Consider the following 12171-nt stretch of genomic DNA (forward strand, 5'->3'; position numbering starts at 1 on the left):
CAAAGTATTTATTCTATTTGTATTCTTTGTTTTAGTTTGGTGGGTCTGAAGCTATTATTACGGCAGTAAGCGACGAATACCCTTTTCTGAAGAAAAACAGAGAATTATTCGTCGCTGGTCTCTTCTCATTTTATTTTCTTGTGGGCCTTCCAAGCTGTACGCAGGTATGTATTGCACACTGATCTTCCTTTCTTTTAATATAGATTGTTAAATGTACATTGTTAAAAATATTGAAGTATGTTAATTTATATAATATTATTCCAATTTAATTTACCAGTTACAAATTGCTAAACTGAAATATATCGTAAGAATACTCCCTTCTTAATTACAGTAACACGATATTATTATTCAATTTAAACAGGAGTATGGTTGAATTAAGCAACTTATTAATACTATAGCAAATCATAAGTTTTCATGTTTCTCTATTCTTATATTTAAGCCCAATGTTTTCTTTATTGTCTTGACAGCCCCTAGTGGGCCAAGGCCTTCTTCAAAATATTCCTCTAGTCTGTTTCCCTCTTCGATTCTATCACTTTCAGCCTTTTAAAGTCTACTTCAACGCAGTTAATTCACACTGGCCAGAACCTGTTTCTCATTTGTGTACCGATTAGTTTGAAAATTGAATACTTTAAATTCTACGGACGTATTTAACTAATTCAATGCTGCTTATTTTATTTGCTAATATCTGCCTCATATATAGCTAATTTCAGCTCCTTATTGTACCAATTGTTTTCACTTCATCAAGGGTGCACTAAAAGCCTTTCTCTCAAAGATAGCTGCTCAATTTTTGTGTAGTTTTGTCATTAAATAGAGGTGTCTGAACCATGTGTGAGCACAAATTTAATAATGGTTTTATGTAACATTTTAATTTTATTTTATACTCGTTTTGATTGCATTTAAATTCGAAATTTAATTGATTTTTGTGTAACATTACATTACTCAATGTGATATTAGAAAAAATAAAGGGATCAACCTTTCCAAGAGGAATGTGTTGTCACAAAATGATTTTGAGTTGTCGTCACAGTTGATCATTGAAATTATTAGTAAAATCTAATGACTATTAAATAAATACGAAAAAAATTATTGTAATTTTCTGAAATGCATAGTTAGTTTTTTTTATTATACAAACTTTACTGCTCTTTATAACTTAGAGCGTAAAAGTTTCCCTTCCGAGCTAAGTTGAAATGCGTTTTACCTCTCTGAATAACTTAAAACGTATGAGTTTGCCATCAGAGCAAACGCGTTTTACAGCTCTCAATAACTTAAAACGTATAAGTTTGCTATAAGAGCGAAGTCTAAATGCGTTTTACTGCTCTCAATAACTTAAAACGTATAAGTTTGCTTTTTGAGCTAACTCGCAATGCGTTTTACTGCTCTCAATTGTTTAGAACGAATAAGTTTGAGAGCTGAAGAAAGTCTGAAAGTCAGACTGTTTTGGTTTATGCATGAACATATTGTTTGTACGAGTCTGCATTTTTGTATCCGAGCGAAGCGATCAAAAAGGAACTGCGAAAGTTGCTTCGGAAGTCTCTTTCGTGATAGCAAGCAGAGGGATTTATAGAATTTCTCTATATATCTCCAATTATCAGAGTTCTGAGACCCAACTGATTCAAATCATTTATTCATTCATAAATTCATAAAATAAATAAAAGCGAAGGATAAAGGTTAGAAAAGGAAAAACAAATGCTGAGTGATACTTAAAAATTAGGGACATAAGCCAGGGTTAAAAAAATTATGTTGAATTAACTTATTTCTGGTCTATTTCTCTTTATTCTGTTGCATCTCAGTTTCATGAAAATGCACATCTTTCCTGCTTTGCTAATAAGGTATCATTAAAACTGGGAAATGTAGTTCAGAATTTTTATGTTACCTGCGTTAATTTTTAAGCATGGTTAAAAGAAATGTTTGATGAAGAATTTGATGATTACTACTGCAGTAGTAATCATCAACTAGTTTGATGTAGTTGGAGGAAATGCAATATTAGTGGAATATTTATCCTGACGATGATGATTACCAATAGCTGAAGAATGATGACTCATTGTAAGAAATTATTATTATCCATTCGTTTAATAATTCTATTGTCCAGAGTGTGAATATAAACGAATATAGTAAAGAATCTAATTATGATAAATAAAACAAATAATTTTATTACTAAAAATATGGAGTTCCAATGTAGTTTATCACTTTTAATGTACGTATAAAATGCTAAAAATTATAAATTTAAAAAAAATTATCCGGACGATGGGGCTGCAAGGCTAAGCCCCACAGGACACTTTCAGTCCACCAAGAAATCAAAAATCAAGTTTCATGAATACGTTGGAAAAGTTTTCGCCAAGGGAAGTAAAGGTATCCATATATTGGCTATTAATTGAGTTTATTTATTACCATAGGCTCATTTTCTTTAGCTTTATGAATTCATATGTGTTGGCGAAAAAGAAAGTATGAGAAATAATAACATAACTCAATGAATTCAAAACATTAACAAGCATAAAACGGTTTTCGAACTCTATGCTGATAAGGTAGAATCTCTAAGAATTCATTTTATTCTGCACGCAAGGTTGTGGTATTAAAAGATAACAGATTATATTAACGATTTTTATTTACTGAGAAAAGGATTAAATAAAATAATAATTTAGTTTTTAAATATTAGAAAATATGTTTTGCATATTTTAGCTTGGCAAGTTGAATTTTATGAGCTGTTCGCTTTTCAACTTTTATTTTTGCCAGTTTGTAGCTCAATTCCTTTCACCACTTTTTTTTTTCAACTTGAGAAAAGAAATTTCATCGGTTTCGTGACAATAAGTATGCGTGTTGGTGTTTTACATAATACAGATGTGGAACTACTTATGGATATAAATAACCCGATTTGATATATATTAGTAAAACAAGTTTCAATGTTAAGTTAAATTTATAACTTAGTTTAGAATTAAAAACTAAAGTAACTAAGGAAAATTACTTAAGAATGAAAAAGAATCTAAGAAAATAATTTTATTTGTAGTTTTATTTTAAAAAATAAATTTTATCATGCTATTTTCTCAAGACTGCGCGTGTCATGTGATAATTTAAATTTCAAAATATGGTTTGTCGTTTACAGGGTGGAGCCTATATTGTTCAATTGTTAGATCGATATGCAGCTGGCTATTCCATTCTATTTGCTGTTTTCTTCGAAGCCATTGCTGTTTCTTGGATTTATGGTAAGTTGTGGTCCATTATGGATTTATGGTCTATAGAATCGAGTAAAACTAAATAGCTACTAAAAAAAAGATGGATTTGTGAAATCAGTTTAATTTGAAGATGAAGGTTCAGTGCAGATCAGTTTAATTTGCAGACAAATCGTAAATAATAAAAATGGAATGAATTCGTAAAAATTACACACCCTGAATAACTTTTTGACTCAATAAGCCTATTTTTAAATACATGTAAGTTAGTCGTGGTATTTATCTTATAATTTAATCTCTTACGTACTGAGCGGTTGGGCAAATTTTTAATAAAAATTTCTTTCCTGTTTAACACTTCTTTAGCCCCTTAACTGGCGAAAGTTACCGGCAAATTTGCATATGACCGTGTGTCACACGGGCAATTTTGTATCACGCGTTATTTCATTTCTAATACCCGTCTGAGATCGATTATAGTCATAATAGATAGGCTAGACTATAATTTTATTTACTTGCCATAAATGACACCACTATGCAGTATTTTTCTCGTGTAAACCAAGTGGGGTATTTTGATGATTAGTTATTTGATATATGGATTTAATTTATTAATTATTAATTGTTATATTGATTTAAGTTGATTTTAATATTTCGAAATTCAAAATAAACCTGTCATCAAATTGTTTAAACTTTGTTTGTACAGTAATTTTTTTTCATAATTTTTATGCACCAACCCCTACTCCCTAGTCACCCCCACAACTGAAATTTGCAGAAAATAGCTTACACACTATGCCTACATATTCGATTTCAGTTTTTTTTGAAAAAAAAAAAAAAAAAAAAAATGAAACTCTATTTTTTTTGTCACTTTTCCCGAGGAAAAAAAACTCGTGCTTTACGGGATTAATATTCAATTATAACTAATCATTGGATGCAGAAAAGTAGACAGTTTTGAAGTTCGGAAAGAGTCGGAACAAATTCTCACAGGGGTTAAAAAAGATAAAAAAATATTTCGAACTGCAAAAGGTAAAAATTTTTTTTTAACATTATATAAACAACGCTTATTTTTATTTATTAGAAAACCTTTTTACAATATTTTTTTATCCCATTAGTATTGACTGAAAAATAAATTAGCTTCCTTTTTTTATTGAATTCTTATGATATCGTCAATTTTCTTTTCAGGAATTGGCCGATTCTCGGGCGACATAAAGGAAATGCTAGGCTTCGAAGTGGGAAAATGGTGGAAATTCTGTTGGTTTTTTATAGCTCCTGTATTTTTAATGGTAATTAGCATTTCCCTTTTAAGATAGTATTTATTTATAAATTTTTTAAAATTTTTTTATGCTAACCTATTTTATGTACTCTCCAGCAACAACGAATGCTATTGCTAACTTCAAATTTTATAGCCGGTGGCTAAGCCTCCTGTTCGCTGCCGCTCACCAACCCCTATGATTGCTTCGCAATAATTGTCTTTTTTTGGCCGAAAAGAGTTTTATTTACAAAAGTTGATATTATTCACTTAAATAATCCTGGTTGCTTCCGCTTGTACCTCCGCTTCTCACGTTCAAATAATATTAATTATTATTATTATAAGTATTTAAATCTATTGGTAAACAGAAGTAATTTTTCTAAGTATTCATTTCTGAAAAATAACATTTATATTGTTTTAACATTATGTAACATAATACTGTTTTAACAAATTTGGTGTGTTCTGAATTGTAATTTAATATTTTTACTTACCGAAAAGGTGGATATATTAAATATTACTTTTGCTTGCGTCTCATACTGTGCATGAAGCTGATCGTTAAGTTCTAAATCATCTAATGAATCTCTATAACGGTAATTTCCAGCAATATATTAATGTTATTTGCACAAAAAATAATAATTTCAAAACGGTTAATAAGATTAAACACCTTTTTTTAAATAATTTTATCTTAAAATGTAACGCAGAATTATATTGTAACAGAATTGTAACGTTATAATAATAAAAAAAACAAACAATTCTCTTAGTTTTAAATTTTTCATTCAAAAGCGTAATAAAAGTAGTGCAGGAAAATACCTTTAAATTAGGGATACAAAAATATTTATAGAAAAACAATACCTTTGTAACTTTTATTAATTTTATGCTATGATAACGAAGACAATATGGAAATGAATGAGGGAAAACTGTATCATACCACGTGATTTTCCTGCCAATAAAAATGCCCCGAGAGCAATGGAATACAGCAACACCATCATTAGAGTTTTAATTGAGAAAAAAGTAATATTTTATCAAAATTCTCTCAATACTTTTCAGTTAAACTACAACAATGTAGGCGTGTACTACATTAAATTACAACAATGTAAGCAGGTACTACATTGAAAATATGTTCACTTTTATGAACCATGCCCATTTTCAATTGGATGGCAATAAATGGATATTTGCAAATTATAATTTACAATATGGATCAAGGTATTTACAATATCGTGTAAAGCTAACGCGCTGTGGGTCAAAGCTCGCCGTAAGACTTCCGGGTTACCATTTACGACTGATTTTTTTACGCATAAGCTTGAAAAAACGCGCCAGCTAATTTTATTACACTTGTAGTGTTTTCAAGATAACGCGTTTTTTCAATTTAACTTTCGACGAAACAAACAACAAATGAATTCGTAAATCTCCGCAAGCTTGCTATGATGAGACCCGAAAAATAACAAACGGCGCTATTTTACAGAAATATATCCAAACAGGTGATAACACTCAAAACATGGCAAATCTTACGCTTTATTTGCGCTGAGATATTAATTTTGTTAAATTTTTTTTGTGCTCGCGACCTGTTAGAATTTATAAATTACAGAAAAGTCTTATGAGTGGTAAAATTAAGCGCAAATTTAAACACAAATCACAATAAAAAAACTTCTTGGAATATTAAGCCTGTTTACACTTGTAAGCATAACATAAGCGGAGGGATACAACGGAAGTTTTCTAAATCTCTTCCGGCTTTTGGAAGCTTGTTATTGTTTACATTCTGTCAACCATTCTATGTAGTTTGTATATCACAGTTTAAATTTAATTTGAATACATCTTTTAACTAAATATTAAGCATAAAAATCTGATATTCTTTATTTAAAATATATTAGTGTATACAATAGATCAGTGATTTCTAATTTTTTTCAGCTGCGGAGCCGTAAATAATCAAGCTTCTGCCTTCGAAACCGAGATTTAATAATTAAAGTAAATGAAGGCAATTATGTTCGTATTAACAAGTAATAGACAACTTTATTACGTCCTTTAGCCTTCTTATTATTTAATAAAATGAAGGAAAACTTTCACTTAAATGAGGTTTTATGTTCGACCTTTGAATTCACTCTCTTGGAGATGATTCTAATCTAGCTAAAAATCACTTTTTAATTTGCTATATAAAAAAAGCAGTTAAAAACGTTTAAAATGATTATTAGGGAAGCATGTTTCTTCATTAAAGAATTCAGTTATTTAATAGTAATTTAAAAAGCGTTATGTGAAATACTATTGCAATTTTTCATAAATTCATGCCCGAATTATAATTTTTCATAATTGCTGTTAATCACCGTTGCAAGTTAAGAAAAGACCATTGCAGTATAGGATTTAAGTAATCCTTCGCGACTGCATATAGTTCCGTTTTATTTAGCTATCAAATTATATAATTATGCTTTTAAAACAATATAAAAGCTTTTAAAAGTTAAACTCGTACGAGAGAAATTTAATTCGTGCCATTTTTATTAAGCCAAGAGTAGGCTGTGCTACGTCGTTTCAAGAGTTGGCGATGCTGATATTCGTTCGCGCTTGGAGCTTGGCAGGCATCATATAGCTTGTACTTGGATGCACTATACATTATANTAAAGATCAATGTTGTTAAAAAAGCAAAACATTTTTGAGAGAAGACATGCATAAAAAATGAAATTCTACTTTTTTCTTAGTATGTAGTTCAAAACATGCGAGATACGGTCACCCTAAGGGACATCACAAAAGTGACCTTGTAAGAGGGATGACCTTTTAACCGATTCATTCGCAGTTCGTAACTAAGCACGTAAATAGTACACATTATGATTTTTAAAAATGGTAATACAAACGAAAACGATCTACCATAAATTAAATATTTAAGTCAATAAATTTTAACAGAATTAGTAGCGAATTAAAGAAAGTACAGAATTAGTAGTAAATTAACAGAGTTTTAACAGAATTAGTAGTAAATTAAAATAAAGATGTTTACAAATTTCCTCAAAGTGTACATACATACATTACATCTTACCTTATTTAAAACAATCATTTATGCAGGTCTGCCTCGTTTCTGGTTTCATTTTTCGAACAATGTTTTCTGGATTTTGTAACTTCTCAAAATGTTCCTCAGTTCCCTAATGTTTTGTAAAAAAATTTCGTATGACATTTGTTGCATTGAAGGCTTCCACTTGGGTTACTGCTACAGTCTCAGGATCACTGTCATTTACCTCACTGTCCACAATTTGTGAAACAATTTCAGAAATTGTAGCTTGTTCGTTGGCTGCAACATTTTCCTAGAACTCGAGAGGGGTAATTGCCTTGTAAGGAAGTTAAATAGGCTTTTGTTAGAGAAGAGCAGATAAAAATGACCTTATAAGCGATAATGATTTTTAAAAGTTGACCATATATCCGATAATCTGTAACAAAGAATTCCTATTCAGTGAGCCGGGACATTGGAAAAGTGACCTTATATGCGGGGTGACCTTATATGCGGATGACCTTATATCGAGATCTGACTGTACATATATATATATATATATATATAATTCTAAAGAAAATTTATTGATTGCAGCTGATCATAGTGTATGGCCTCATTGATTACGAACCTCTCAGTTATGAACATTACGTCTATCCTGTATGGGCCAACATTTTTGGATGGTGCATAGCAGCGTCTTCAGTCCTCTGTATTCCAATTGTTGCAATCTTTCAGATGCTGAAAACACCTGGAACCTTCATGCAAGTAAGAGCTGAAATTGAAATTTAAATGTAAAAGGAATTTAAAAAAAAAATATGGATTTAAAAAAAATTATTTGAAGAACTAACTGTAATTATATAAAGAACTCATTTTTTGTGAAATGTTTTTTTGATTGACTTTAGTAAGTAATGTGTGCTCGCAAGTTATATTATGGCTTTGAATATTGACGAACATTAGGTCGCTTCTAAAGCTTTAAAAGTATGTTAAATTAATTTTTGTACAGTTCTGTATTAAGGGCAAATTTTGTAAATACATTACAAGTAGTAACGTTTTCACGTTTATTTAAAAGTTTCATTGTGATATTTTAATATAAGTGTTAAAATTAGGAATGATGTTATTTCTCTTTACCGTGTTGCTATTAATTATAATAATTTAGAAATTCGGAGCAATTCTTGATGCCTGCATTTTCAAGGCTTATTTTAAGTGACCTAAGCCAATTTTGGGGTTCATTATTATTTTAAATACGAATGTTATTATTTTAAATACTAATGTATGATATCGTTGTTATTTTAAATACTAATGTGTGACCTCTACCATGTTTCAACAAGTTGTTTGTGTACAGTGCGTAAAAAAATAAACGAACCACCCTGAATAACTTTTGATCTAATGATCGGATTTTTAGTTTCTAGGACTCAATCTAATGGTTCAAGGGGGTGACCTCAAGTATACTGATTAATTAATGCAGGCGATATTTTAAGTTATGAAATCAGACACGAAAACTCTCTGAATAAACATACCTCTTTTTCGAAGGATTTGGATTTCTGACCCCCAAAATGTAGGGAGTAGCTTCAATCTGGAAATATGATCTCCATAGTTTGGCCAGGAGAGCAATCCAAAGTTTGAACCCCATAATGTTAATTTTAGTTCTATTTCGAGAAATTTAAAAGCGAGTTGAAAACTTTTTACTCACAGTTATAAAATTTATTTGTCCAAAGATAATTTTATGCAAAAATAACTTTTAATATATTTTTATTATTTTATTTAATATTAAACGAAAAAGTTTTGAATTGTAAGGTACACAATTTTTTTTTTACATAATTTTAAACAATATAATTTCACACAGCAAAATACTAAATTTGAATGAAATTGATCGAATAGTTTCTGAGTAATCAGCTTTATAAAATACAATTTTTTGGAAATTTCAGGAACTATTTGAGCAATTTCACTCAAATTTTGTATTTTGCTGTGCGAAATTATGTAATTTAAAGCGATGTAAAAAATTATGTGCCTTACAATTTAAAATTTTCTCGACTAATATTAAATAAAATAATAAAAAACTAGTAAATATTTATTAAATCCATTTTTAGTATAGAATCATCTTTGAACAAATGAATGTATTAATTGCGTGCAAAAATTTCTCAATTCGCTTAAGAAGTTCTCGAATGATGTAGCGAAATACGCAAAAAGTAACAATAAGAGGTCCTAACTTTGGACTGCTCTCCTGACCAAACTATTAGAACTATATTTTCCAGAATGCGGCTACCCCCTATATGTCGGGAGTCAAAAATCCGAGACCATTAAAAAAAATGTAGATTTATTAAAAGAAAATACGTTTTTATTTCTGATTTCGTCTTTTAAAATATCGTCTGCGCCAATTAAAAAGAATATTTGAGGTTACCCTCTTGAACCATTAAAAATGAGTTCTGCTAGAACGTAAAGATCAGATAATTACATCAAAAGATATTCACGGTGGTCCATTTTTTATTTTGCGCACTATACAAAACATAATTTTCTATATGATATGGTCATTTCTGTGCTGTAACGTTAATTTTTTTTATTTAGTATTTTTTTTTCTTCAGAGGTTAAGGAAATTACTAAAGCCTTACCGAGATACTCACCGTGAGGAAATAAGAATGGTTGACGGCGTCTCTGCAGCAGCTGAAAGATTGTGATTGATGTTGTTATTTTATTCAAACTTCATGTAATCATAAAACAATTTAAATGTATATAATACAAAATAAAATCATACTGCCTGAGTCATGCATCTTTTCTTAATGAAACTTCATTTTAATCTTTTGATGTATTATACATTGAAATGCTTTTAAAAATAAAAAACATTTTTTTCAGTTATGAGTTAGATATTATTTTTAGTTTTTTTAGACAATGAAAATTTAAAAAAAGAAAAAGAATTGAAAACATTAAATTTAAAAAAAATATATATTATTTTTAAATGAGAAATTAGAGAAAATTATTTTTTGGTTTGATAGTTATTTGGAAAGTTTAAGAGAATAATAGGAATTCTATCTCAAGGAAGTTTCTTAAATTCCGAAATAAAATTTTAAAAAGTCTAATGAAATCTGATGGATATGTTAGTCTGCAAGATCCTTTTAAAGGTAATTAATTTTTGTAAGAAAACAACAATGAATTATATTTTATGATAAATGAAAAAAATAATATGGCAAAATAATTAAGGCAAAAATTATCTTTTTTTCGCGACTCTTTGTGGAAAAAAAATTATATGCAACTTGCTTAGAAGTTACGAGTCTCCGTACTTTTGCAGTGACTTTTAATGACGTGATTTGTTAAAACATTCTGCAATTCTTTTTAGATACATATTACAGCAATAAAAAAAAATTTCCCTCTGTAGTTCTATAAATTATTATCTCATTCTATTTCGTCTAAAATTTTATATGATTTTTCCTAAGAATTTAATATTTATTTTTATGTTGGTTTCATGGTTTTTGAAAAGTATTTGAAAAAGATTTCATTTGCATTTTCAAAATATATTATTTGAATAACCTGCAAAGTTGTAATGCGATAGCAGCTTAATTCTCGATGCGATCACGATTTTTTATTGCTGTGCCTAATACTAATGAGTATGTAAACTAGGTGCAACCAAACAAATCATTGAAAGCAATGCTATAAATTAACTCAGCTTTGCCGAAACAAGATTCGAACTTCAACACCATTATTGCTGCTCGATTGTAACCATTGCTTTTCCCTATTACCCACCCTTTTATGGGAACGCTTCCCCCCATGTTTATTACTTTTTGATAGTTTTATAGCTACGAATATATTTGGACTGAGAGTGATCATTTTAATCATTAAATTTCATAATAGATATTCAAGATGTAGTGAAATATAATAAATCATTTTTTAATCATTTTATGGTGAATCTTCCAACCCGTTTTGTTAGAACTTTACACTTCTCTCCCTTCAACTCTATTTAGCTAAAATCAAGTTTTATATTTTATTATTTATTATACAAAGTGAAGAAAAAAGGGTATAAGAACTGGGTTATGAAAGAAATGAGTTTAAAAAATTCGGAAGAATAGAAAGAAAAACGACAATTTAAATGGGATAATCTTTTCTAGCTACAAATGTTCGTATTTTTCCTTCTGTAGTCTCTCAGAAAAAAACTTAATTTTTAAAAAAATTCTCTCCCACTATCCAAATCCAATTTATAGCAATAAAAAGTGACAAGCATAGGGAGGGATTTCCCAGAAAAAAATGGGTAATAAGTTAAAATATGGTTTTTATTCAGAATTAGAAGGTAATTTTACTGAAGAATAAGTAGGAATTGTAGGTCCGAACTAATTTCTTATCAGAATTAAATGTGAACGTTTTCAGAATTCTGCAATTTCATTCTGCAGCACTAACTACTCGTTTGCCAGGGAAAATCCATGAACTGTTACCAAACTATAATTTTTCCATTAAATAAGTAATAAAATATTTTTGTTTATTTACTTTGTTATTGCAATAAACCGAAAAAGTATTGTAGAAAAACTAACGTTAACATTTTCTTTCAAAATGAGGTCATGCTTAGACGGATATCCTAAACAACGGTCATTGTTCAATGCATATTTTGCTCATAAATTCAACTACATCCATAATCTTTCTGAAAACAATAACAGATAATTTAATGGCCTTTGGCTGTGATTCAAATTTCCTACGATCAGGAACGTTTAATAAAAGCACTCAATCAATGTACTAGTATAGCAACAACGAAAATGAAATATAATAATAAAGAGGCTTCTTTTTTCTCCGCCAACTCCGCGCTTGGCAGTCAACTTAAAAAAGAACGTAAGAGATTT

General features: G+C 29.4%; 2 protein-coding genes across 2 annotated transcripts in view; both read left to right on the forward strand.

The window, feature by feature from the left end:
- LOC107446382 (Sodium-dependent dopamine transporter) overlaps nucleotides 1-10113 on the forward strand; it is an 86164-nt gene extending 76051 nt beyond the window's left edge. Inside the window, exons 9-13 of the mRNA XM_043044543.2 lie at nucleotides 36-164; nucleotides 3095-3194; nucleotides 4332-4432; nucleotides 7955-8122; nucleotides 9937-10113. Coding sequence (XP_042900477.1) covers nucleotides 36-164; nucleotides 3095-3194; nucleotides 4332-4432; nucleotides 7955-8122; nucleotides 9937-10029 — 591 coding nt within the window. The 3' untranslated portion in view covers nucleotides 10030-10113. The remainder of the gene's footprint in view (nucleotides 1-35; nucleotides 165-3094; nucleotides 3195-4331; nucleotides 4433-7954; nucleotides 8123-9936) is intronic.
- A 1975-nt stretch (nucleotides 10114-12088) lies between these two features.
- LOC107446381 (septin-4) overlaps nucleotides 12089-12171 on the forward strand; it is a 41577-nt gene continuing 41494 nt past the window's right edge. The window contains exon 1 of the mRNA XM_071177149.1: nucleotides 12089-12160. The gene's annotated coding sequence lies outside the window, so the exon portion shown is untranslated. The remainder of the gene's footprint in view (nucleotides 12161-12171) is intronic.

Source organism: Parasteatoda tepidariorum, chromosome 2, assembly GCF_043381705.1.
Source record: "Parasteatoda tepidariorum isolate YZ-2023 chromosome 2, CAS_Ptep_4.0, whole genome shotgun sequence".
In the NCBI taxonomy this organism is placed as follows: Eukaryota; Metazoa; Arthropoda; class Arachnida; order Araneae; family Theridiidae; genus Parasteatoda; species Parasteatoda tepidariorum.